At 46.6% G+C, this 25523-nt stretch overlaps 4 protein-coding genes across 9 annotated transcripts; 1 reads left to right on the plus strand and 3 right to left on the minus strand.

Moving 5' to 3' along the window:
- Positions 1-137: 137 nt before the first annotated feature.
- LOC119545756 (leucine-rich repeat serine/threonine-protein kinase 1) lies at positions 138-9403 on the plus strand. 5 transcript variants are annotated; one of them, XM_037851600.1, is made up of 12 exons: positions 785-969; positions 1043-1202; positions 1261-2520; positions 2586-4466; positions 4540-5025; positions 5089-5464; positions 5529-6608; positions 6661-7188; positions 7257-8089; positions 8148-8580; positions 8642-8863; positions 8921-9403. In XM_037851600.1, exons 1-11 carry the CDS (start codon positions 864-866, stop codon positions 8861-8863), a joined length of 7365 nt encoding a protein of 2454 aa, XP_037707528.1. In that variant the 5' UTR covers positions 785-863; the 3' UTR covers positions 8921-9403. The 5 variants fall into 5 exon arrangements, with proteins under 5 accessions (XP_037707530.1, XP_037707531.1, XP_037707528.1 ...); XM_037851602.1 differs by lacking the exon at positions 785-969 and adding an exon at positions 138-334 and having other exon boundaries at positions 8642-9403; XM_037851603.1 differs by lacking the exon at positions 785-969 and adding an exon at positions 316-334 and having other exon boundaries at positions 5532-6608; positions 8642-9403.
- A 10-nt stretch (positions 9404-9413) lies between these two features.
- Positions 9414-13357, minus strand: LOC119545758 (glutamate receptor ionotropic, kainate 2). The gene is made up of 13 exons (XM_037851605.1): positions 13202-13357; positions 12737-12897; positions 12297-12513; positions 11846-12235; positions 11628-11791; positions 11334-11564; positions 11070-11273; positions 10933-11017; positions 10599-10875; positions 10343-10544; positions 10056-10281; positions 9735-9997; positions 9414-9680 (listed from the first exon to the last, which is right to left on the minus strand). The coding sequence occupies exons 1-13, from the start codon at positions 13323-13325 to the stop codon at positions 9531-9533; spliced, it is 2694 nt and encodes an 897-aa protein (XP_037707533.1). The 5' UTR covers positions 13326-13357; the 3' UTR covers positions 9414-9530.
- LOC119545757 (glutamate receptor ionotropic, kainate 2) lies at positions 13321-17152 on the minus strand. The gene is made up of 14 exons (XM_037851604.1): positions 16901-17152; positions 16666-16826; positions 16385-16607; positions 15936-16328; positions 15712-15875; positions 15423-15653; positions 15153-15356; positions 15009-15093; positions 14674-14950; positions 14415-14616; positions 14132-14357; positions 13967-14079; positions 13766-13915; positions 13321-13711 (listed from the first exon to the last, which is right to left on the minus strand). Exons 1-14 carry the CDS (start codon positions 17016-17018, stop codon positions 13541-13543), a joined length of 2718 nt encoding a protein of 905 aa, XP_037707532.1. The 5' UTR covers positions 17019-17152; the 3' UTR covers positions 13321-13540.
- Positions 17153-17281: 129 nt separating this feature from the next.
- On the minus strand, positions 17282-25222 carry LOC119559919 (neprilysin-4). Of its 2 annotated transcripts, XM_037873121.1 has the most exons (5): positions 24900-25222; positions 20103-21703; positions 18703-19711; positions 17852-18263; positions 17282-17495 (listed from the first exon to the last, which is right to left on the minus strand). In XM_037873121.1, the coding sequence occupies exons 2-4, from the start codon at positions 21696-21698 to the stop codon at positions 17938-17940; spliced, it is 2931 nt and encodes a 976-aa protein (XP_037729049.1). In that variant the 5' UTR covers positions 21699-21703; positions 24900-25222; the 3' UTR covers positions 17282-17495; positions 17852-17937. The 2 variants fall into 2 exon arrangements, with proteins under 2 accessions (XP_037729049.1, XP_037729038.1); XM_037873110.1 differs by lacking the exon at positions 24900-25222 and having other exon boundaries at positions 20103-22199.
- Between the last annotated feature and the right edge of the window lie 301 nt (positions 25223-25523).

A 25523-nucleotide genomic window follows, 5' to 3' on the forward strand; every position in this document is an offset into this window, starting at 1 on the left:
TAAAGCATGTTTGTCCTGCTTCTGTTTTTTCAGTCACTGCAAAATCACATGTTTGCGCTTAACAGCACATATTGAGCAATCGATAGTCTTATGTTATCTATTTCTGGGTGTTTTTTTTTCAAAAACAACACACGGTCTCACCACAAAAAGGTAAACAAATCAAAACGCTGAGTGAAAATTTCGCAAAATGTGCAAAATAATTAAATGAGCATCCAAAATAGATGCTATAACTAGGTAGTTGTTTCCAAACACATACCCTAGAAAAAGAAGGAGATGAGCGACTTCAGGATCTGCTGAATAACACAATACACAACAATGAGCGACTCCGATGAAGGTAAGACAAAATCAGGTGAAAGCCAGTCTATATATGTACAAATGTTAGTTTTTGTGCAATTTCTAACTCGGTCAAAGTGCAAATGAACATTAAACTCTGACATATGCAAATTACTTAAGTGGTGCAATTAAATCACCAACCAGTTGTTATTGGTTTTTCAACAACACCAGCACCTCCACAGGGTGACCCTGGTGCAATAGAAGTGGGCGCGCAAAATGGTTTACTTCAAAATGGCACATCTGCCCCAATAAGCAACTGGTGCGCTGCAACCACTGGGCCATTCGACACCCACGCGAAATCAAAACAAAAAATAATGCCAGTCCTTGACCACGTGCAACAGTTGCCGTGCTTCTTTGGTCTCGTCTTGCGCAGTGCGTCCAAATCCGACCTGGATCAATGACCACAAAAACGTGGCTCGGGCAACGGCCATCGATTTTCCCCAGTTCAGTTTTCGCCAGCGCCGCGTTCGGTCCGCATCTCCGATGCCAATTACATTTTGGGGTTTTGTCGCAGCAATTTGGGTTACATAATGTCTTGGAAATTTAGCATGGAACAGCCCAAACCTGGAACTGAAACCGCTCTGGAAGCCTGCGACTATTTCGTGGATGAGGTCATAGAGGCATCCTCAATACGGGGTGGGAATTGAAGAACGCCCCATGGAGGTTTGGCCAGCATATGTCTAACAAATATGAAACTCCTCCTTCACAGATGCGCGGGAGGAAGTGCGTCAGATCAAGCATGGAGAACTCCGAACGGCGGTGAGCGCCGGAGATGAGCGGACTGTGCGGGTCCTGCTGGCGGCCCTGGGAACTGAGCGGCAGATTATAGTCAATATGGCTCCTTCTGGGGCCAATACCCTGTTGTTCATGTGAGCAAATGTCGCTTTTAGTAACTTTGGGTCATACTCATGCCGGTATCCTTTTCAGAGCCTGCCAGTCTGGTTACGAGAGCATCACCCAGCGACTGCTAGATGCTGGGGCGGATGGACGCTCCCACGCCGTCACCAAGTACTCACCCCTGTACGCCGCCGTCCACAGCGGACACTTGGGCATCGCCCGGCTGATGCTGGACCGCTTCCCAGAACTCATCCAGCAACCAACTGTAGAGCGCTGGCTGCCACTGCACGCGGCCTGCATCAATGGACACATCAAGCTGTTGGAACTCCTCATAAGCTACAGCTATCCCGACTACCTCTATCAGACATATCGTGAAGAGGAGGGTCAGTGGGAGTGGCGGCTGCCCTTCGACGCCAACGCCCACGACGTGACAGGTCAGACCAGTCTGTATATAGCCAGCATCCTGGGCAACAAGCAACTGGTTGGAGTGCTTCTCAAGTGGCAACTCCAATGCCGGCGCACGATGGGCGATTCCGCCAGCTCGGTGAGCACTCCCATCACGCCCACCAGAAAACGCATTTCGTTTGGCATTCAGGCCATCATGTCAAAGCTGCACATATCTGGGGAGTCGGAGGGACCCGATGACCAGGCTGCCCAAGAGTCCAACGAATGCCAAAGGTGTCCCATTAACGTTAATCTGCTGTGTGGGGCGGCGAGGGAAACGGCTTTGCTAGCGGCGGTTAGAGGCGGTCATCTCGACGTGGTTCAGTCTCTGCTTCAGCACGGAGCGAATCCGAATATTGTGGCCAAGCCAGTTGAAGATCACAACGACCCAAAGTGTTGCGAGGAAATCTACGGACTGAGCAATGTCCCCATTGCAGAGGCCTGCAAGCAAAGGTCGTTGGCCATGTTGGATCTCTTGCTGAAACATGGAGCCCGTGATGACAATGGTTCGGCCATAGGAATGGCTATGACCGGCGGCGACGAGGCCATCCTAAGCCGCCTCCTGGCACGCCGCGTTCATCCGGACTCTGATTACAAGATTAACAAGAAGGGCCTTCCCACACCTGTGGAGGTGAACGTGTTTTTGCCGTCCACCAGCAACATATCCTACAGCGCCATGTTTCCCAACGTACCCACCATCATCGACTGGCACAGCATGGGCTCCAGTGTGCAATTGTCTGTGGTAAGAGTTCCCTGGATGGTCAGTGGTGTGTTGCTGCTGAATCCCAAGTTGCAATCTCATCCCCGACTCAATGAGGTTGCTCTGACCGCTATCACGAGAATTGACTTTTCGCACAATGTTCTCACGGCAATTCCACAGGAGTTGTTTCATCTGGTTAGTCTAAAGTAAGTGAAATTAAATTATTCAATTAACAATATATAAAAATACAATAATAAATTTGTCCTTTTAGATATCTGAATGTGGCTCAAAATAAGATCACCGATCTGCCTGCGCCGCTGGGTAAGTCATATGGTTGCCCGGTTCTGGATGAGCTTTTCCTGCAGGACAACCAATTGACAACTCTGCCGGCCGCCATCTTTCACCTACCCGCCCTATCTATTCTGGATGTTTCGAATAACAAACTCCAACAGCTCCCCTTCGACTTGTGGCGTGCGCCTAAGCTGCGCGAACTGAACGTGGCCTTCAACCTATTGAGGGATCTTCCTGTGCCGCCGATGCAAACGAGCAGTTCACTTCTCAGCCTGGACAAACTGCAGCTGCAGCCCTTCGAGGAGCCACAGTCAAATAAACCGCGAAATGTGTCGCAGCAGCGGCTAACCCATCGCAATCTCTGGTCGTCATCTTTGGACATAACCGACAATGACATGAAGTGGCAGCATGAGCAGGATTTCGGCGATGGGAAGACACCTGGTGTGGGCTCCTCTCAGCTAAGTAGCCTGAATATAGCAAATAATCTATTCACCAGTATTCCCGCTGCTCTGCCCTGCCTGGCGGTCAATTTGACCCGGCTAAATATGTCGTACAACAGTCTGCGTTCCATGGGACATGTTACAAGCTATCCGGCCACACTGAAGCAGTTGGATCTAAGCCACAATGAGATCTCTTGCTGGCCAAGTTTGCCACGGATAACCGAATCGGATCCGCACCTACTGTGCTACAGTTGTGTCCAGCTGCCGGAAGGTCGGGAGGAGGAGCAAGCTTACAAAACGAATTCCTCAAAGGGCAGCAGCTCCTCCTCCACATCCTTTCGTGCCTCTGTGTTGAAGAGCGTTTGCCGGCACAGGCGTCATCTGCGCCTGGAGGCACTACGCACTTTGATCCTGGCGGACAACCTACTTACCCGCATCCAGCTGTCAACTGATGACGCCACAACGGTGTTCAACGAAAGCGAGGACGCCGACTGGAGTGTGGTAGGCGTGAACCGGTCAAAGGTGATATTTCCCAACCTGTCTATGCTAGATATGACCAACAACTGCCTAAAGGAGATTCCCGCCTCTTTGCACGAACTGAGCAGTCTGTCAGTATTGAATATAAGTGGCAACGTGAATATCACGGAGCTGCCGCCGCATTTGGGTCTTCTCTCACGGCTCTGGAATCTTAATACGCGCGGCTGCCTCCTGCAGGAGCCATTGCGTTCCATGATCGAGAGCAAGAAGCACAAGACAATGGACATCGTTGGATACCTGAAGTCTATTTATGAAGATGCTCAGCCGTATGCGCGGATGAAGCTTATGGTGGTGGGTGTGGCTGGAATCGGAAAGAGCACCCTACTCGACTTGCTGCGCCAGGGAGCGGGCTCAGGCTCTAGTTCGAGTTCTCACCGATCTCGCGCCAGCGAAAATCATTGGGCCAAGCGGATGGGACACGCTCGGAGCACATCTAGAACACACCGTCACTCATCTGCCTCCAGCGCAAACATATCAACGGTTGGCGTGGACATCGGAACCTGGATTTGTGAGAAGCGGAAGAGGGCGCCCGGCTCTCATGGCCCGGTGGTGTTCCGAACTTGGGATTTTGGCGGCCAGAAGGAGTACTACGCCACCCACCAGTACTTCTTGTCCAAGAGGAGTCTTTACTTGGTGCTGTGGCGCATCAGCGACGGTCACAAGGGCCTGGCGGAGTTGCTGCAGTGGCTGGGCAATATTCAAGCTAGAGCTCCAAACTCTCCTGTAATTATTGTGGGCACACATTTTGATGCAGTCGGGGAATCCATCTCTCCTCAGAAGGCAGAGCAATTGCAGCAACTGATTCGTGAAAAGTTCATCGCTATTCCTGATGCGGAAAAAATTGGACTGCCGCGGGTGATTGACTCCATCGAAATAAGTTGTCGGTAAGAGATGAGATCTTTCTTATTGCTAATAATAATTTTAAAATCAAAGAATAATAACCGGTATCTATTTTAGAACCTTGCACAACATCCATTTATTGGCCAACATCATTTACGACACCTCCATGCAACTGCGATCGCCGGGATCCAAGGAGCCAATGCTGCTGCAGAAGATTCCAGCCAGCTACATTGCCCTGGAGGACATTGTAAATGTAATTGCTTGCAATTTGCGCGCGGCTGGCCGAGATCCCGTCCTGGATGGTGAGCAGTACAGACGCTTGGTCACCGAACAGATGCGACTGCATAACTACAAGAGCTTTCGGGATGCCGCTGAGCTGCAGCAGGCTACCACATGGTGCCACGAAAACGGAGTTCTGTTGCACTACGATGATGCCACGCTCAGGGACTACTACTTCCTCGATCCGCAGTGGCTGTGCGACATGCTGGCCCATGTGGTCACCGTGCGGGAGATCAATCCATTTGCTCCCACGGGTGTGATGAAGTTGGATGATCTTCAGCTGCTGTTTCGTAGTGCGCAAGTTCAAGGAAATGGAAACAGGAGGTGGGTCTTTATTCGAACGCTGTACAAATCCTTTATAACTATTACATTTTCCATTTATTTTAGTTACATTGTCAGCTTATTGAACAAGTTCGAGGTGGCATTAACGTGGGACTCGCGAACGCTACTCATTCCCTCTCTGTTGCCATTGCAAGAGGCAGCTACACCCAATTCTGGAAGCACAGTAAAACTTTCGCAACGTTCCCGCGGTCGTAGTTTAGGGTGCTCTGTCTCACAAGAAGTCAATCTTAATAATCTGATCTATGAGCAGAGGTCAGCACATACTTCGCCATCATCTTCTGTTACTGCTAGCCAGGGACTGCGTCGCATTCTTTTGATGACTTACTTCCCGTCCGGTTTCTGGTCGAGATTAATTACGCGGATTCTGGCTGATGAGCAGATAATTGAGGCGATTCGAGGCTCTTATGTGGCCTTACAAGATGTAAGTGGAGAACAATATCTTTTGACAATTTGATGTATTTGTATGAATTAAAATTTTTTTTCAGAAGTACGTGGATTTCGATTTGCGCACTTCGTTGGAGCAGGATACCCAGTGGAATCTGTGGCAGACAGGCCTAGCACTTTACTATGGACATATCCTAATATTCAAAATCTGGGAAGTACCGTTTCAAAGCACTGAGCGTACCCAACCTTTCCGCACTAACGGAAATCGCTTTAAGCTAAAGTTAGATGGTATCTGGAGTGATGTGAATTTGAGCTCCTCCAGCATTCTGGAAGTTTACTTTCCACTTCATGATGTGAACATTTCCCAGGAAGTGGATAACCGGGAACGTCAGTTGCTGGCCGAGCTACAGCCACACATGTCCCAGGTGGCCAAGTTGTTGGCCCTGACTGTGGATCATATTGATTTGCTTTTAGAGGACTGGTATCCTTCGCTGGGAACGCGGTTTGTGCACACTTCGGAGGGTCGTTTTCTAATCACTCGATTGGTGTTGTGTCCGCGATGCCTTTGGAAGTTGCAGTTGCAGCACAGCAACGAGCCCGCGGACCGGGATCTACCTGCCATGGGATGCAATAGACCAAGCCGAAGTAGCAGACGCGGAGCGGGAGCATACTTTCTGCACGGTGTTGGTGATCCCGGTGAGGATGGTGCTTTGAACGTGTTCTCGGCTTATCTTAACGCCACAGCAAGGAGGGAGCGCAGATCAGAGGATTCTTTGAACGCTGGCTCGGATGCAGATTCGGGAGTGGGTCCTGATTCCGCTGGGTCTTCTCGCAACACTTCGGTGGACGGTCATCCTGGCTATCACCTGCCCGATAACTCAAATGTATGCTACGCCTGGATGATTGAGGAGTGCATTTTGTCAGTTTACAATCAAAGCAAGATCAGCTGTCCTGTCCATCTTGAACAGTCGATGGCTCAGCTAGCTCCGGATGTCATATTTGCCGATATACCCGATAAGCACACTATTCCTAGCGAGTGCATCATTAAGGGATCGCTGCTTGGTCGAGGAGCTTTTGGGTTTGTCTTCAAAGCAAACTGCAAGGTAAGGGGCGCTAGGTCATTTAAACCGGTGGCCATGAAAATGCTTCAGCCAGTTCCACCCGGAGCTCGGGCCAAGGAGGTAAGTACTAAGCATTATCGTAATTTTTTCTACATATTTTATTCATTTTTAGAGCGCTTTAATGGCCTTCAAGGTGGCCGTGGGCAAGTGGGACCGCGATCCATTGCAGCATTCCTGCAAGGCTTACTGTACAGCTCGCCAGGAACTGGCAGTACTTCTAACCCTAAAGCACCCAAACATTGTGCCCTTGGTTGGGATCTGCATTAAACCATTAGCTCTGGTTCTTGAACTAGCTCCCCTGGGTGGTCTGGACGTTTTGCTTCGACAATACCGACGCAGTGGTGCCCACATGGGACCGCATACGTTTCAGACCCTTGTACTGCAGGCGGCTCGGGCAATAGAGTATCTGCATCGCAGAAGAATCATCTACCGCGATCTGAAGTCGGAAAATGTTCTGGTTTGGGAGCTTCCACAACCTCACACAGAGGACAGCCCACGAAACCATGTGCATATTAAGATTGCCGACTATGGAATCAGCAGGCAGACAGCTCCCAGCGGAGCAAAGGGATTCGGAGGCACCGAGGGCTTCATGGCTCCCGAGATAATACGCTACAATGGTGAGGAGGAATATACTGAGAAGGTGAGTTTATAAATTTAATGTGAGCTATGTTATTATTATTAAATGGTTTAAAAACTTTTTATTTCCAGGTGGACTGCTTCTCCTTTGGCATGTTCATATACGAGAATATCAGTTTACGACAACCTTTTGAGGGTCACGAATCCATTAAAGAGTGCATTCTGGAAGGGAGTCGGCCTGCCCTGACGCAGAGAGAAACCCAGTTTCCAACCTGTTGTTTGGATCTCATGGTCTTGTGTTGGCACGAACAGCCGCGCCGCAGACCCACGGCGAGTCAGATTGTTTCTATACTCAGTGCCCCGGAGTGCATCCACCTGCTGGATGTTGTTGCCATGCCTCATAGCGAAAAGATTGTATGTGGAGTGTTTCAGTCGATGGTCGGCGCCGGTGATGAGGAACGGTGCGGCCTAGAGCTGTGGCTTCCCTCCTTCGGTTCCCGCATAGACATTCTGGACTGCACACCATCGGGCAGCCTGCTGCAGTGCAACAGCATCAGTTGTTCTCCGCAGCCACAGGTTGCCCCGCCCAAGACTCCCGAAAACGGCGCCCACTCACGTGCTCGTTCAGCTCAACGCTTGCCCAAGATGAACATGCTGTGCTGCTGTCTGGTGGGCGACGCCATCTGGATGGGCGACGTTTCCGGCAACCTGCATGCTTATAGCACGTCTAGCTACGCCCACTTGTTTTCATACATGCTCGATCCGGCCATTAAGTCAGCTGTGATCAGTCTGGTCTACATGGAACGGATAGCTCGCGTGGCGGTGGGTACACACAATGGTCGAGTGTTCCTGGTAGACGCTACTCAAGTTCCAAGCAATTGCGCCTTTGCTGAGGGCTCCTTTGTGCTCACGGAGATCTGTTCTGGATTTGTTTTGCACGCTGCCTGTTCAGTTTTTGTAGATGGGTAAGTTTATAATTTATTATCAGCTGAGCGTGCAATAATTGGTGTGTGTTTTCTACAGAAACTACGAATTGTGGTGCGGCGAAATAGCCGGAAAGATAAATGTATTTCCGTTAAATGAGACCGGAGTGTCTGGCCACCAGGCTTTGTGCCACAGTGAAGAACCTAATCTGATCGAGGACGTCAAGGTGGCTCGCATGTGCAGCAATGACAGTCACGTATTCAGTTGCCTGTATCCCGGCTGCATGGTATACCAGTGGGGTGTGGTGTCGAAACGTATTGAAAACAAGCTGGACTGCTCCAAGCTGCTGCCCTGTTCTGAGTCCCTGCAAAGCATCGCTATAGATGAACATGTGAACCTGATAAAGTGCCAAATTTCGGCGCTGGCGGCTCATAATACGGAGCTGTATATCGGAACCACCTGGGGTTGCTTAATAGTTGCCGAGCTGCACACCCTGCGTCCTATCAGTGTTTTTCGACCCTATGAAAATGAGGTAAGAATGGCGCTTTTTACTTTCTTTGGTGTATGCTGATTATTCTATGATCCTCTTGCAGATTAAATCCATAATAACGCTTTCTAATGACAATGTGCCCTTGATCGCCACGATCGGTAGACGGTATCGCTCTCTGATCTCACGCTACGTCGACTCCGCAGAGACATCCAGCATGTGCTCTGCCGTCAGTACACCCACACATGGTGCAGCCAAATTAGTTCCACCGGCGGATGTGGACAATCACATCCATTGCCTGCTGTGGCGCGCCAAGCACTGGACCTAAGTTCGATCTCATTCGAAGTATTTGTTGACGTATTTAATAATCCTCTACCGTTTACAGACATTTGTTAAGAAAGGTGCTAGACATCAGGAATAGACGCTGAGAAGTATTTAGTTGCTGTCTTTTTGTAGAAACTAAAAGTATTGCCGACTTAAATTTATCTATTTTTTCTAATCGGAGGTGCAATAAATATATCTCATTTATAAAAGCTTATTTATTTTTAAATCAAATGTTTTTTAAATTTTAAACATTTTTGTAAAATTATTATTTTAGATTTTCTAAAACCCAATTTAACAGTATAGCTTAAAATAGGCAATATTTTCAGAATCAGCATTAATCGGTTAAAAGCAGCAACTCTTTGTAAAATACTTTAGTAGCTCTATTTATACTTTAATGCCCAATAGAAAACTTAATTTCAAGTTAAATGTTAATTTGTTTAACGAATTGATCAATAAGAATTGACAGTAACTGCTGCATTCCGACTAACATCTAGCATATTTAAATGCGAACTGCAAAATACAATTTTTATTTACTTTTTGAATATTTATGACTGTTTATTATTTTAATTTTTTAATAAAATCTTGCAGTGTACATTTAAGAAAGTGGCTTTGAATGATTCCAAGTAAAATAAGAGTAGATTGGATTACGTTGAATAAGGCCCAAAAATGCTTTATTGCGATTCCTGCACCACAGAAGCTGCTGACAAGGAGGATTGACGGCTGCGCGAGTAGATGGAGGCTGAGTTCTTCAGCACCCGTACATAGTTATTAAAATCGATAACGAACTGGAACTCTTCTTTAAGAGCGTCGCTCAGCGGGACCTAAAAAATGACAGTCAATAATAACTACGGTTTTTAGAAGAGTTATAAACCAACCCGGTAGTGATGAGCTTTCTTCATCACAAACAAGACCCAACTTATAATCCCGTAAAGCAGGGCGCAGCAACTTCCGACAAGGAGTACGAAGAACACGCCCTCCAGGTTATTCATGTCTAGGGGCGTGGCATCTGGAACGTCCTCTTTGGTAGCGCAAATTCCTGTGCCCACCTCATTCCACCACTTGTTTTTCATCTTCTCCAGCACTCCTTGCTCCTGCAGCTCCAGCAGGGCATTATTAAACTTGTCGCGGTGCGGCCAATCTATAGGAACATCCAGATAAGAAGGTATTATTAAACTTTATGAATATACCCAGCTTACTCTTTCTCATGGCTATTCCATAGCCCTTCTCGTCCAATGCATCTCCGATCTTTTTAAGATTACATTCTCGCTTAGTATTATACTCAATGGAAGTGGATTCCATTAAAAATGCATAGTGAGTGTTGGTCTTTACTCGATATACTCCCTCCATATTGTCTTCGGTAAGATGTTGAGGGTTTTCGGTCATGAACTTATTCATCTTCTTATAGCGTTCGTCCACAGATGTCTAAAGAATATTTATCATTTATAGGTACTTATAAAAATGATAAAGTAGATTTTCGCAATACTATAAAAAAGTTCCTGGTGGATCCGGTTCTTTTCGCTCCGTAGACCACGCCATCCTTGTTCTCTGCCAAATCGTCCACACTGTTTATCAAACTCTGCGGCTTTTCGATGGTCAAGAAGGCAGCCAAGTTAGCGGTGTAAGAAGACACCACAAGTAGGGTGAAAAACCACCAGAAACTGGCTACGGTACGAGTTGATAGGGCTCTGTAAACGATATGAGAACTATAGAAATCGGATATCTAAGATTATACTTCATACTTTGGACCGATTTCGGAGCCCTGCTGAAGCAGGGCGCCAGTTGTGAACCAAATGGAATTGCCTATAGTGAATTGATTTTCCAGTTCCTCGGGCTCTTCAATGCATGGATAGGGATTGTCCCATTCGCTTGGCGAAAGACGACCCAATATGAAGAAGCTTAAGGACACGCCAACAAAGGAGAATCCCAGGAACCACCAAATCTCCTCGGAAAACGGATCCATAAAGGTAAAGAGCTCAGGAGCGGCTTTCTGGGGCTTTAAGTAGAGAATTGCAATGCCTGAAATTAATGAAACTATAGTTAATTGAGTATCAGCAGAAGGAAAATGTAACATGCCCAAATTCATGAAGGGGATAGTAAAGTCTATGGCCTGTTCGCGTTCCGAGGTTATGGTCAAATCCGTGATAGCCAAATCAGCTCTCTAAAAATATATGTGTTTAATAATGAGTTAAAAGAGGAGAATCTTTTCCCACCCCAATCATTATTTCCCTCAACATGCCCGTGGATTCATTTGTGGATTTATTATACGATCCATAATCATTGCCCCCGTTTACGAAGGTAAAATTAAAGCCCAGTTTATCGGCCAGTTCTTTGATCAGATCCACACCGTAGCCCTCGTACTGACTATTGCCCTCCAGCTGCTTGTACGACTCCACCAGCTGGGCATATGGTTTGTTCTGCAAGGTTTAATTGCGTCATGATTAAATATGGTTCAAACATGGGCTTTGGTCACCTACTGGCACCGACAGCAAGATGGTGAACGTCTTATTGGCCAGCGAATTGTCGACGCTATCGAAGAGGGCGGTGGTCGGTGCCAGTCGCCTGGCTGTGTAGTTCCTATTCTCGTCCCAGGTTCCCACTTTTACGATCCCCGAGGGCTGCAGCTCGATGACATCCAGGTGGTATCCCTTGCGGACGTTTCCCTCGAAGTAGATGGGTCCCGTAAGCAAATGTTCCGTGAGGCGCAGCTATAAAAGTCACAAGAAATATAATAATACATATTTTATCAGGAATTCTTCCCTTTCAATCACCGTTCGCATGTAATTCTTGAAGGAGGAGCCATCATCTCGAACACTTTCAGTTCTTTGAGAGCAATTCTGGGGCACCGGTTTGAATGGAAGATTCTTGAGGGTCTGTGCGAACAACTGAACAGCATCGTAGGTTAAAGCCATTTCCACGGTAATGGGACAGGAACCTTAAAAAAAATTGTAACCATTATAATCACATACAACCAAAGGAAGATACTTACCATTTCGAAACTCATCCTGGTCGGTAGGGTAGCCCAACTTCATGAGCAGTTCCTTGACGGCCATCTTCTCCGGCGAAAACAGTCGCAGCCCCGTTATATTGGCCTCACTGTATTTGTACTCCTCCAAGTCAAAGGAGTGAAAGTCCAGGTTGCCAATGATGTACTTGTAATCCTCGTTGATTATGCCCACTTGCTGGGCCTGGTTTAAGAACTCTGGCATCGTCTCGCTGGAACCCACGACCACAATTCGATTGTCCACGGACTTCCGCACCCGCCGAAGGACCTGTTTGTAGTTGCCATTCAGTTGCATGTCGTATCGCAGCACAGTGACCACGGGACCATTCATACCAAACAACGTGGTCAGCTCGTTCAATATGTTCAGGTAATCGGCTGGAAGCGATTTTGGAATTATTAAAGGACCTCTTTTATTACGTCAACAAGGGCAGCTCACCGGATTCGTAGAGGAAAATGAAGCGAGTCCAGTTGAACGCCACGATGAGGCTGTGTAGGGCTTTGGCCAGGTCGGTCGGATGCGGATGCAGATTGAAGCCCTCCGCGTACTCGCTCATGTAGGAGTAGATGTGGGGTATATCCATGGCATCGCAAATGGACATCAGGTGGACGGCAGTGTGCCGCGAGGAGGGTCCAAACACCCCCGCAATGCCAGTCTGTTATAAAAAGTTTTAAAATAACGAGAAGCACATTGTTTACATTAAAAATGTTTATGAAGAGCTCATTTAATTGGAACGTTTATCACCTACTTTTAGAACGTTTAAACGAATGTTTAGTAAATAATTAACCAATAAACTTAATCGTAGGGGGTCCCTCATAAAATCCACTTTCGATAAATATACTCAATGCATATAGTATGTTTTTATATCAATGCCTTACCTCAAGCATCCTGCACAATTTTCCGTAGCTCTGGTAGGCATCCCCGTAGTTGACCTCCTCCTTCAGCGATGTCAAGGTGGTGCCCACCTCCTGGTTGGCCACTTCGATGGCATGGTCAAAGACTATGTTCATCTGCTCCGTGTTCTGGTCGGTGAGCAGGCCTGAAACCGATAAATTCTCTCACATCCACTTTCGGCCATTTCTCTCTTGCCGGTTTGTTTATCAACAACAACTTGACCTAATCATCCCATTCAGTCGGAAAACCCAAACAAACAAACAAATACTAAAACCGATTTTACGAGCTTTCAGCGTTGATGGAACGAACAGCTTGTTCTCTTTATGAGAAATTAAAAATAAATCGCGCGTTGAAAACAGTTTGTTTGGAACTGCACGAAAAAAAAAATACGCACACGCGACACACATTTTTCATATGAGTTTTTTGGGTTTCTTCTCGAAGTTACTTACCAATTGGGACATTTTCGGAACTTTGGAAGTTGTCGTAGCTGCCAAAGTTTTCATACTGAGCACTGCTAACCGAAATTGTAATACAAACAAAAGCCCAAAATATTATAAAATGGTTGCTAAACATTTTATATGGTTTTTATTTGAAACATATATATATTTGCATATATATATATTATATTCAGAGAAATAAAATCATGAGCTTTTCCAACCGAACACTTCGAGTAAAAAGCCACAACTGACGTTTGCTTCCAAAATGTCAAATGGAAATCGATTTGAGTGAAATTTTCAAAAAGCTTTTTCGAAACTTTGGAGAGAATATTAAACAAAAATATCTCTATCCTAATCCTCGTCCGGCATATTCTCCTCTGAATCGGTTTTTAGGGACTCTATGGACTGAGATGAATTTCGACTGCGGGAATAAACTGACTGGGCGCTTTTCAGGGCTCTTTCATTTTCCGAAAAGCTGATGACAATTTTGAATTCCTCAGCCAGGGCATCGCAAAACGGAACCTACAAAAAATATCTTGTTGAGTTTGTAATGGGAATGTTCATAGCTTACTGTACCGCATAGAATTTTGCCTTCCTGAAAACAAAGTAGCACCAATATAAAATGGAGACAAGCATGGAAAAGAGGGATCCGATGACCAAGACGATATAAATGCCACTCAGATTATCCACGCCCAATTCAGAAGGACCATCTTTAGAGCTTTTTGCCTGGGAAAAGCGGTATTATGATTGGTTTTTGTTACTCAATAATAAACTTACACTGCAAACACCGGCCCCAACTTCGTTCCACCACTTGTTCTTCAGCCTGGCCAAGACGCCCTGTTCCTGCAGCTCCAGCAGGGCATTGTTGAACTTATCGCGATAGGGCCAATCTGTGGGAGCTTTGTTATTACACTAGATTAATAGCGCATCTGTAGTACCCACTTTTCACCATAGCTATGCCGTAACCCTTCTCATCCAGCGGATCCCCCACCTTGGTCAGATTGCACTCCCTAACCGTATTGAATTCAATGGAGGTGGATTCCATGAGAAAGGCGTACTTGGTGCCCGCCTTCACCTTGTCCACTCCATCCTGATTGTTGTCCATCAGCATTTCTGGATGATCCATCATGTATTGGTTCATTTTCATATAGGTTGGATCCTCCGATGTCTGAGGAGTAAAAGTAAAATGTATAATCTTGGGTTTTTAAGAGAGGTTAATACTTACCAAAAAAAAGTTCCGGGTGGATCCTGTGCGCTTAGCTCCATACTGAACATCGTCTTTATTCTCAGCCAAGTCCTCAACACTGTTGATGGGACTGGTGGGATTTTCGATGGTCAAGAAGGCAGCCAAGTTGGCAGTGTAAGATGAAACCATAATTAAGGTGAAAAACCACCAAATTGCGGAAATTGTACGTGTGCTGAGAGCTCTATGAAAATATAAATGATTGAAAAAAAACGTTCTACGACAATAGTTACTAATATACTTGGGAGCAATTTCAGAGCCTTGCTGCAACAAAGCTCCCGTTGTGAACCACAGGGAATTGTTGATGGTGAACTGGTTTTCCAGCTCTTCTGGCTCTTCAATACAGGGATATGGGTTATCCCACTCAATGGGCGAAAGTCGACCTATAATAAAGAAGCAGAGCGAGACTCCCACATAGGCAATACCCAGGTAAAGCCACACCTCCGATGAAAATGGGTCCATGAAGGAGAAGAGGGCTGGGGGAGCCTTCTGAGGTTTTACATATAAAATTGCTATGCCTGGTAAATTAAAGTAAAATCAGACTTTGAAACTAAGCGTACAAGTTATGAGACTTACCAAGATTCATAAAGGGTATGGAAAAATCGATCACTTCTTCTCGCTCCGATGTGATGGTGAGATCAGTGATCGCCAGATCAGCTCTCTGGTTTTAATTTATAGCTATTATCAATCTGTGGATAGTTATTCGAACATCAGACTCACCCCTTCTACAATTTCCTTGAGCATTCCTGTAGTGGAATTAGTGGTTTTATTAAAAGATCCGTAGTCATTGCCACCATCGTGGAAGGTAAAGTTAAAGCCAAGCTTATCGGCCAACTCTTTGATTAGATCCACTCCATAACCCTGGTACTGATTGTTGCCTATTAGTGTGTCAATACTCTCCACTATACTGGCATACGGTTTGGTCTACAATTTAAATTGTCCATGGTTAAAAATGAAAACAGTATTGTAGCTATGATAATGATAGTGTACCGCAACAGATATTAGAACCTTGAAGGTTTTGTTGACCAGCGAACCATCATCGATGTCATTAAAGTTAACACCTTGGGGTGGTCGCTCGAACTCAAAGTCCTTGCCCTCTTCCCAGGTGCCGATCTTGACCAGTCCACTAGACTGCAGTTCGATGACATCGAAGGTGAAACCCTTGCGGACATTTCCCTCGAAATAGATGCGACCTGTGATGGTCTTGTCTTTGATCTCCAACTGTTTTGAATTTGCATATTCAGTTAAAGTGTTATTGAGTGTTTTGAAGTTTACCAACCGATCTCATGTAGTTCCTGAAAGTGGAACCATCTGGTTGAACATTGTCATGGCGCTCGGAACAGTTGAGCATCTGAGGTTGGTAGGGAAGATGCTTCGTAGTCTCCGCAATTACACGAACTGCATCATAGGTGAGAGCCATGGACATAGTGATGGATGAGGAGCCTTCAAATGGAAAACATCGAAGGTAATTCAACTAATGACTAGAACTTGAAGTGTATCTACCTGTATTTAAGGGTTGACTTTCTCCGAGTTCCTGCTGCAACTTTTCAACCAGATCTCGCACTTCCACCTGATCAGGTGAGAACATCCTTATGCCAGTTATATTGGCCTCACTGTACTTGTACTCCTCTAGCTCAAAGGTGTGCAGGTCCAAGTTACCTATAACATAGGTGTAGTCCTCGTTCATAATGCCCACCTGCTGGGCTTGACGCAGCAGCTCGGCCACGCCCTCTGTGGAGCCCACGATCACAATGCGACTGTCCTCCGACTTTCTGATTCGCCTAAGGACCGATTTGTAGTTGCCATTTAGGTTGAGATCGTAGCGCATCACCTTAATGACAGGTCCTTTGATGCCATACAGAGTCATGAGGTGGTCCAAAATATTCAGGTATTCAGCTAGGATACTAGGAAGGTTAATTAAAGAGCCATAGAGGATTTTTTGGACCACCCACCGGATTCATAGCAGAATATAAAGCGAGACCACTCAAACTGATTGACAATGTCGTGTAGGACGTGGGCTATATCTTCCGGACTTGGATGTAGATTAAAGCCATCTGGATGGGCACCCCAAGAGAGATGCGGGTATATGAATGGTATGTCCTTGGAGTCGCAGGCATTTAGCAGGTGAGAGGCTGTGTGCTTGGCAGCTGGCCCAAAAACAGCACCCACTCCACTCTGGTTGAAATTGATAATCAGGACCTCCTCACTTTCCAGTATAGTATAGTTTTCTCACCTGCATCAGCCTGCAAAGTTGGGCAAAGGCCTGGACGGAGTTGCCATAGGCAACCTGTTCGGTTTCCCCGACCAAGGGAACACCCAGCTCACTGTTGACCACCGATATGGCGTGTTCAAAGGTCTGCCTGATTCTATCGGTGGCATCGTCTGTGATAAGACCTGTATACTTTGTTTGAGTCAAAGGGAAATTCGGGAGAGGAAAATGTGCACGCTCTTTGAACTCTTTCACTCACCAAGGCGTATGGATTGGCCACGGGATGAGCCGTAAGTACTGTCCCCATAAAACTGGGCCTGCACTTTGTTGAGGCAAAGGAAAATCACCGCAAGCCAAGAAAAATGCATTGCATTCATTTACTGGTGTTTCGATGTGGAATTTTTCATTTCCCTCCTCGAAGATTCTTCTTTAAACGTTGGATATATATAAATTTATACGTATATTTTTGGATCACCCACTAGCGCGTTGTCTTTGATGTTCCTTAGTCGCCGAGCGCACGTTCCCAACTGAATGGGCACTCATAATTGCTTTCAAAATTCCACTCAAAAGTTTTCCAAAATATTTGTTTTGAACTTGAAAGCTGCCAGTGTTGAGCAATCCCAATTAAAAGACAAGATACTTTGATAATATACATTTAATTAAAATTATCACAAACATAAATTGCATCATAAACTAAACAATTGCAAGTTACAAATATAAATAGTTAAAGGCTAAGAAAAATATATAGATTTGCAAATTAATTTTTGGCACATTATCTTTGTTGGTGTGATGGGAGTCAATACATCTCATACGAACCGAGGGAATGTCCAGCTGGGCGTTTCGTCAATTGAAACCTGAAATGGAGATGGAAATCTTAACAGAAAGTTGTAATTTTTCTGCGGAGATAAGTTATTTATAGGGCGGCATCCCAAGTGACACGCACCAATTGCAGTTTTATTGGAAAGACAATTGGAGAAGTTGCTACCCGGGGCCACTGAAACTGAGCCAACTGCTGGGCATAAATCACCATTAATTAAGTGAGTACGCCCCAATTGAAGTGCGATGTCGTTGTTGGCACAACAGCAAGGGGGAATGGGTAACGAGCTACAAGGAAGCTGCACTAGGGACCACCACTTTCTCCCTTAAGTGGCGCCCAAAGTGGAGCAATTAGAGCCTCGACAGGGAGGTTCTATTCCGTGCATGTACTCACCAGCTGCCTATCCTCGGCTCTTTGGTCTTGGGTTGCGTGGCATACGTCATGTTTAATACTCTTAGGCTATAGGTCCTTTGCTGCGACTACCAAACGCTGCACTTCTTGAAGGGATTCATCGGTGAGCCCAGAGGACAGTTGAACTCCCGCGCAAAGTCGAAGGAGTTCGAGAGCGTTCCGATCACCCGGAAGCGACCTGGACTGTGGATGGCCGTGTTCAGCTTGTTCCGTATGGCCTCTGGTCGCATCGCTCCACACCACACCTGTCCAAAGTTGAGGAAGAAGAGCTGCGGACCCGTCATGTTGAGGCCCGGCAGGATCTCGTCCTGCACCTCGTTGGGATGCTCCTTCATCCAGCGCTGGTAAGCGTGGAAGGCCTGGCGCAGACCTCCATTATCCGCGATGTTCTCACCTGAAATTATGTACCATTAATAAAAAACTAGAAATAATGCTATAATAGAGTTTTCCGTCAATGAGATACCTATTAATCAATGTTAATGTTATGGCGTAATTTTAATGAAATACATTTTTAAGGAAAACTTACAAATCTTTGAAATCTACACTAAAAAAAGAAATAGACTTAACTGAGTTTTAAAATTTTAGGAAATTACATTTTCCTATTAACCGAATAAATCACCTTAGAATCTAAATTATTAAAATTCAAGGGAAATACTTTCTGCAAAACTATAGTTCTAATAATTAGAAATATCCTTCCTTTTATAAGGACAGAGAGTTGAAAATGCTAGGATCAACTAACCTGTTACATTTATTAACATTGCACACTTCTACACAAAGACAATATACTCTTTTAGTAACAGATATCATTAGAAAGTCGAATCGAATAGACTTACCCTGCGTACTCTCTCCGTTCAAGACGATGCCCACCTCCTCCACGGTATAATTACTATATTGGGCGATGATACAGCGGGCCCGCTCGTCAAATCCCCGGATCGAGGAGTCCGTCCACCACTTGTGGATGTTGCCGTTCCTGTCGAAGAGCCTGCCCTTGTCGTCGAAGCCGTGGGTCAGCTCGTGGCCAATGACCACACCGATGCCACCAAAGTTCAAGGACTTGGGGAAGTGGCGGTGGTAGAAGGGCGGTTGCAGGATGCCCGCAGGGAACATGATCTGGTTCTTATTCCGACTATAATAGGCATTAACGATAGCCGGCGCCGTTTGCCAGTTCGTCTTGTTGACCCGCTCATGGAGCTTGGCCTGCTCCGTCTTGGCCGTATGTAGCAGGACGTTCAGGGTGTTCTCGAAGTACTTGTCCGGATGGATTTCAATGCCCGCGTACTTGCTATTCAGCTCACCCGGATTGAGGATAAAGTCCGGATAGCCGATCTTCAAGGACATGGCGTTGACCTTCTCCTCGGCCAGTTGCTTGGTGGTGGAGTCCAGCCAGTCGGTGGTTTTTAGGATATCACGGAAGGCCTGCTGCAGATCGTGGGTCATCCGTAGGGTGTCCCGCTTGCTGTTGTTGTCGAAGTACCGACTCACGAACATCGAGCCCACCGCCATGCCCATATTGGTGTTTACCTGGGCGATGCACACCTTCCATCGCTGGGGACTCTCCTCGCGGCCAAACAGAGCGTGATAGAAGTGCTGCTTAATATCATCGAATCGGTCATCCACGTTGTTGATGCGATGCCGCACAAAGCGCCACATCATATAGTTGGCCACCGTCTTGGGATCTGATTCCTCCAGCAGGGTCACCAGCTTGCTCATGTACTCCACCGCGTAGATGACCACCTCCTCGGAGCCCAGGACCTCGCGATCCTGCAGGCTCTGCAGATAGGCACGCCATTTAATCTCCGGCACTGCCGACTGCAGTTGATCCAGTGTCATCCGTTTGTAGAGCTGGAGGAGATATGAAGACCGGTTATAAATAGACATAAGATCTAAATCAAACAATGAACTATACTTAAATAATTTAGAGATGTTTTTTCTTTAAATTTAAAGCGTTTTTAAATTACCAAGAAATTATTATTAACTGTAATTGAGATCAATTCGTCGTGGTTTAAATTTTGAGTTGTTCAGAGTAGAGATCTTAATTTATTTCAACCTTGATTAAAGACAAATAAATTTGTCTGTCTGTTTATGAGATTTTTCTTTCGTTGATGCCAAAAATAGACATGCACTTTATAAAATATTTTCACTAACCTGCATATAATAATATACATGTCTAGTTTTTACCATTAATATTCAGTCAAGAATTATAAAGTTTAACGCCCTCTTGGGACCCACTCACCTTGGTCACGTTGAGTCGCTGCTCCGCCGGTGCCGTGATCCCGGCCAGCTGCGTCTCGAAGGCCACCAGCTCGCCGGCCACCCGCTGGGCATCCGCCTTGGGGGCGCCCATCTTGTGCATCACCTCGGCCATGTAGCGCTGGTAGGCCTGCAGGTACTTGACGTTGGTCGGCTGCAGGAAGTACTCCCGGGTGGGCAGACCGAGGCCCGTCTGGTCGAATTGGACGATGTTCTCCTCGGAGTTCTTGATGTCCGCCCCCACCCACTGGACGATGAGGATGTCGTTGTTGTAGCGCCTCAAAGTGGCGGCCAGCACCTGCCAGTTGAAGTTGGAGTCGCTCCACTGCGGCTCCAGAACTGGCCAACCGCCCAGTTCCCGGATGAGTGTGTGTAGAGGTTCCAATCCCCGCTTGGCCAGCACGGCACTATTCACACAGGATCGGTACAGATTCTTGGCCTTCAGCTGGGCATCGTGTTGGGGCTTCAGAAAATCACTGGGTACATGCAGTTGCTCCTCGTTATCCGGTTTATCCTTGGACTTATCCTTAGGCAGGCTGCCTGGTGGAGCAGCCTCCTCCTCTTTGGTCCTCTCACGTGGCGTCTCAATGAGGCGTTTCCTCTTGGTTCCATTTGTATAGCGTTTATAGCGCACCAGAACGCGGTTGAGCAACTGCCTCTTGCTGACGATGTGCCGCCGGAGTCGATCCGCAATAAGTTCCGCCGCCTGGTCAGCTTCCCCCTCACCCTCTCCCTGCTCGTTCAGCTTGAAGAGGGTATTCCGCACTGGACTCTTTCGTGGCTCCGCCGCCGGTTGCACTGGGGCATTCCTCTCCAGAAGATTCCGCAGCACCAGGTCCAGACTTTCGCGCAGCATTTCAAAGGTGTCGAAACCGGCCTTATCCTTGGGAATCGGATGCAGTCGCTCCCAGTGGCCGCAGGCGTACTTGTAGAAATCCACGCACGGATCCACCTTGGTGTCCATGTAGCGTTTCATTGTCTTGGCCTGGGTGAGGCGAATGCCGTCGCGGGTGCCCTCCTCGTTCCAGAAACTCTGCAGGGCGGCGGTGGCTTCACTGATCTCGGAACTTGTCTCCTCCGCCTGGCGTTCGGCCTCGCGTCGCTCCCTCGTCCTGATCCTCTCCAGCCAGTAGGGTGCGATGTCCTGATAGCGCTTCTTTTGCCGCTGGTAGACCTCCTCGTCCAGCGGCTTGATGTCCAGGTCGATTCCACTGCCGAGGCACTCACGTGGAATGCCCAGGGGCAGGAAGGAGGTGCGTGAGTCCTTCATCAGCGTGTTGCGCTCCTCCAGCTCCATGGCCTCCCCATTTCCATACCGATAGGGCTGGCAGCGACGCGCCCTTTCCGCGGCCAGAAGCTGCAGCTGGGCCCGCTTACTGGCCGGCAGGAGAAACTCCTCGTTGATCAGCTCGTTGTAGGTGCTGCCCTCCGGCAGGAGGGCTTCGTAGTCGTCCATATAGGCGGGAGCATCGGCCGCCGAGTCCTGGCGCTCCCGCATCCTCTGCTCGCTCAGTTGTAGCGCCGCCAGCATCCCGTCCAGCCGCATGATCAGGATGAGCACCAGGGTCAGCGGCAGCATTAAAACTGGAAGCAGTAGAAGCAATTTGCAGCAGGTCAGACCCGGACACCATTGCACCCGACCCGTACGCTGATTGACACCCAGACCCAGCTTAACGCTACGGGATTTTAAGGCTTTCGAGGAGTGGGAGGATGAGGGCGAGCCAGGAGCGGCCGGACCAGGAACCCCGTGAACCGAGGGCATCGCTAGCCTCAGCTGGCTGTGGCGACTCATCCCACGAGCGGCCGTAATTGAGGAGCTCGCTGGCCTTTATACTTTAATTAAACGCAATTTTTCGCGCAACGCAGTTTGCCGAACCGAACGGGACGTAACCTGAACCGAGAATGGAGAGCCGGAGAATGGCGTGCCGGAGAATGCCGAGCCGGAGATGGGAGATCGGAGGATGGAGGCTGAAGATCAGAGGCTGGAGGTTGGAGGCTGGAGGCTGGGGACTGTAGACCGGAGACTGCGGACGAGTCGCGCTCGCATTGTCAACTGAAAGCGCCGCATGGGATGCGCAATCACGGCGCGCGACAAGCAATTGAGCGGCGACAGCAGCCACTAGCAACTAGCAACTAGCGACATCAGCAGCAGCAGCTGCACGGCAGCAACATCCACTAGCAACATGCAATCAATGGATCTCTAGGCTCTGGGAATCAGGGGTGAGGGGTGGCCCTACTTATGCTGCTCTTAGATCCCATACTATTCCCATCTTAGGAGAGGAAATATCTAGTATTTCCCAACAGATACCTGCACTGATTTGACCCATTAACCCCAATCGCTTCATTAATTCGCCTTTATATCTCTGTTAATCAACAGGAACGGCAACAAAACAGATCGTTCAGCAATTTGTGTCATTATCACTGGACTAACAATAACAAACGCGCCTCTGTAGCAATAAATGCACCGCAAAAACTATAATCTACAATCAAAGCTGTTTTGGAATTAATGCTCCATTCCCTTTGGTCTATAATATATCAGAGAACTATGGGTTTTGGGGTTTTGGGTGAGTTTTGAAATAAAAACCAAAGATAATGATTATTTTTGGTTTATAGTTTAACAAATAATTTGTATCCTATTAATATTAATGTAGTTACATCCTAGTAATTTTATTTTCCAAAAACAACACAGATTTCAAAAAATTAAAATAAGTTTGTATTCCCAAATAGGTGACGATTTAAGCGATCCGTAGATCAACATCAGTGAATGGGATTATGTATTACTAAAATTATAAAAAAAATCAATTAAATTTGTTTGAAATGTGCTTTATTAAGGTAGTTATTTTTTGAAGTGCAGAGCAGCCACCCAAGCACCTCCGCATTGACCTCTGGCCGAAGAGCGTCTAAATTCAATCAATTTAATTTAATTTCACAAAACAATTGCACCGACCGACGACGGACAGCTGGCCACGGGTAACCTGCTCGGGTGGACCCAGTGGATCGGAACTAAGCTTTCGACTGGCGAGGGACCCCAGATATGTACGCGAGATATAGATAGAAATGGACTGCCGTTGAAGTCTCCCTTTAAAGGCTGTCGGCAGCCCTCATAACTCGATTGCTGAGCCTGACCATTCAAGTGTAATGGAGATGGCGTCATTGGGCGCCACTAACTACTCCAGTCACACGTGTTTTTCGGAGGGAATGGGGGGATCGTAATCCCCCCGAGTGCGCCACTATTTAAAGGGAATTAAAGCTCTGCGAGGCGTAACCGAAACCCAAATTGGTCCTTCAGAGAGCGGAGGGGCGCGGGCATTTGGTTTGGGTTAGTATTACAAGATTATGCGGGTAATTGGTGGCATGCGATGCCATCTAATGTGCCTAAAAACCCCGCCCCTGCCGCCGCCGCCGCCTCGTAAATGTTCTCGCTTTGCATATATAGTCGGTTGCCCATTTTAGTGGGGATTTTCCGGGGGAAAGGGATGGCTTTTGTTCACGTCATGTACGAATTTCAGTCTCATGAACACCAAACACGCAGGTGTATCTGTGTGAGATGGGCACTCATCTGTGTGGGTGTATCTGTGTGTATGCTGCCGAGGGGGGTGATTGCTACATATGCTAATTTTAGCCTTAAACCTTTTAATTAGCGACTATGACCGAGATTAGTCGACTCGACGTCCATTTGTCAATCTCATATGCTGCACTATGCAATCTGCAACATACATGTGTGTTGGTCGGGGGCAATGGAAATGGGAATGGGGATGCAGCAGCCCCTAGTGCAAATGTTATGCAATTTGCCAACGCTCCGATGGATTCTAATTTCAATTGGCTTTTGTGTTCACTTGATCTGCGGTTCAAGACCAACCCGTCGACGCATGACCCACTGAGCCAACATGCGACGATTTACAAACACACATTCGATTGCGGCATCAGGTTTGCGAGAGGTAAACGAACGAATCGTGAATCAATCTATTGGGGTAAGTAAACATGCTGGCGGATCGAATATACTATATAGTCTGCGGATTGTATTCGCTTGCGGTCGGGTTTTGGGGGGTACTGACGATTGAACTCGGGTTATCGACATCAGATTAATTATACTAACCAAGTTAATCATCAGATGATAATCTGGATTGCTTGAACCCATTCATTATTAAGAGTTAACCTAAATAAATACACTCAATGGCGTAGTAGCACAACAATTAGTATTCAAATTAAAAATAAGCAACTATTTACTCAGTTTCTTATAAACAGGCCTATTTTGATTTGAAAACTTGTAAACAATATTGTTATATGATATAATTCTTATAGTCTGATTTCGTATAGAAATGTTATCGAATTCCTGATATGACCCGAAAGTTACCCTCTTAAAGATTGAAATTTCAAGTGTTTCGGCTTAGGAAAGTCAAATAGGGATTTACAAAACTGTTCTGCATATAAGCAACAAAATAAAGCTTGTGCAATGACAGAACCTCTAGATGCGAACCAAATTTCGACAATATTCGAGGGAAATAAAAGCTTTCAGCTCAATTTTATGCAGCTGAAGCTCTTTTTCGCACTTCCGCACTTCAAGGTTAACCCAATGCAGGTGAAAACGAGTTTCCACCTGGTTCGCAACTCATCGTGGTGCATGAAAGTGTTTTAGTCTTTTCTCTAGAGGGAAAACCGGTCGAAAAGCAGCAATAGATTTTGGCAATGGTTTTTGTTTTAGCCAACTGTTGCGCATGGGAAATCGGGGGAGCCACAATTTGAATTCGACAAACCAAATAAAGTCGTAAAACACACTCACACTTTATTGCCCGTTGCGGTTGCACCTCACTTCAACACTTCAGAATCCTGGATGCCGGGAATCTCGTCCCACTGGAACAACTTTATATATTCGGTAGATTTAGAGCGTAACCGCTGCGTTGCGAAGTCGTTCTAAAACTGATTTAAAATTATAGATTGTAGAGCTGCTTCGCTGCTACCTGCGTGCATGGTAGTGATCCATCTGCTCGTTATCGCCGGGGGTTTTTACCACAGAGCTGTCTGCTGTTTTCCGTCTGGGAGGTGGATTATATAGGGCTGGTGCGTTGCGACTGGTTAGGTCTAATTCTTGATCCACTAATGCAGTGATTCACGGCCATTCAACTGTCCACAGGAGATCGCCAGAAGCAGAATTTTCCAGACGTTGACGTTCTTCGAAAAGCAGCCTGCTCATACACTACAAAATATACCTATCAACTGGGAAAAATATTATCTCGGAGAAAAATTTGTATGTACATTAAATTTAAAATACATTTGGCACTGATTTGGATTAGAAGATATATGTGCTTATATTATAAAAAAAATATATGTATTTTATTTATTTAATTTAACTTTAATATGCTGTTTTTTATGTGCGAAGCTTTAGTCCTTAGAAAGACATTTCTAA

This window comes from Drosophila subpulchrella, chromosome 3R (genome assembly GCF_014743375.2).
Source record: "Drosophila subpulchrella strain 33 F10 #4 breed RU33 chromosome 3R, RU_Dsub_v1.1 Primary Assembly, whole genome shotgun sequence".
In the NCBI taxonomy this organism is placed as follows: Eukaryota; Metazoa; Arthropoda; class Insecta; order Diptera; family Drosophilidae; genus Drosophila; species Drosophila subpulchrella.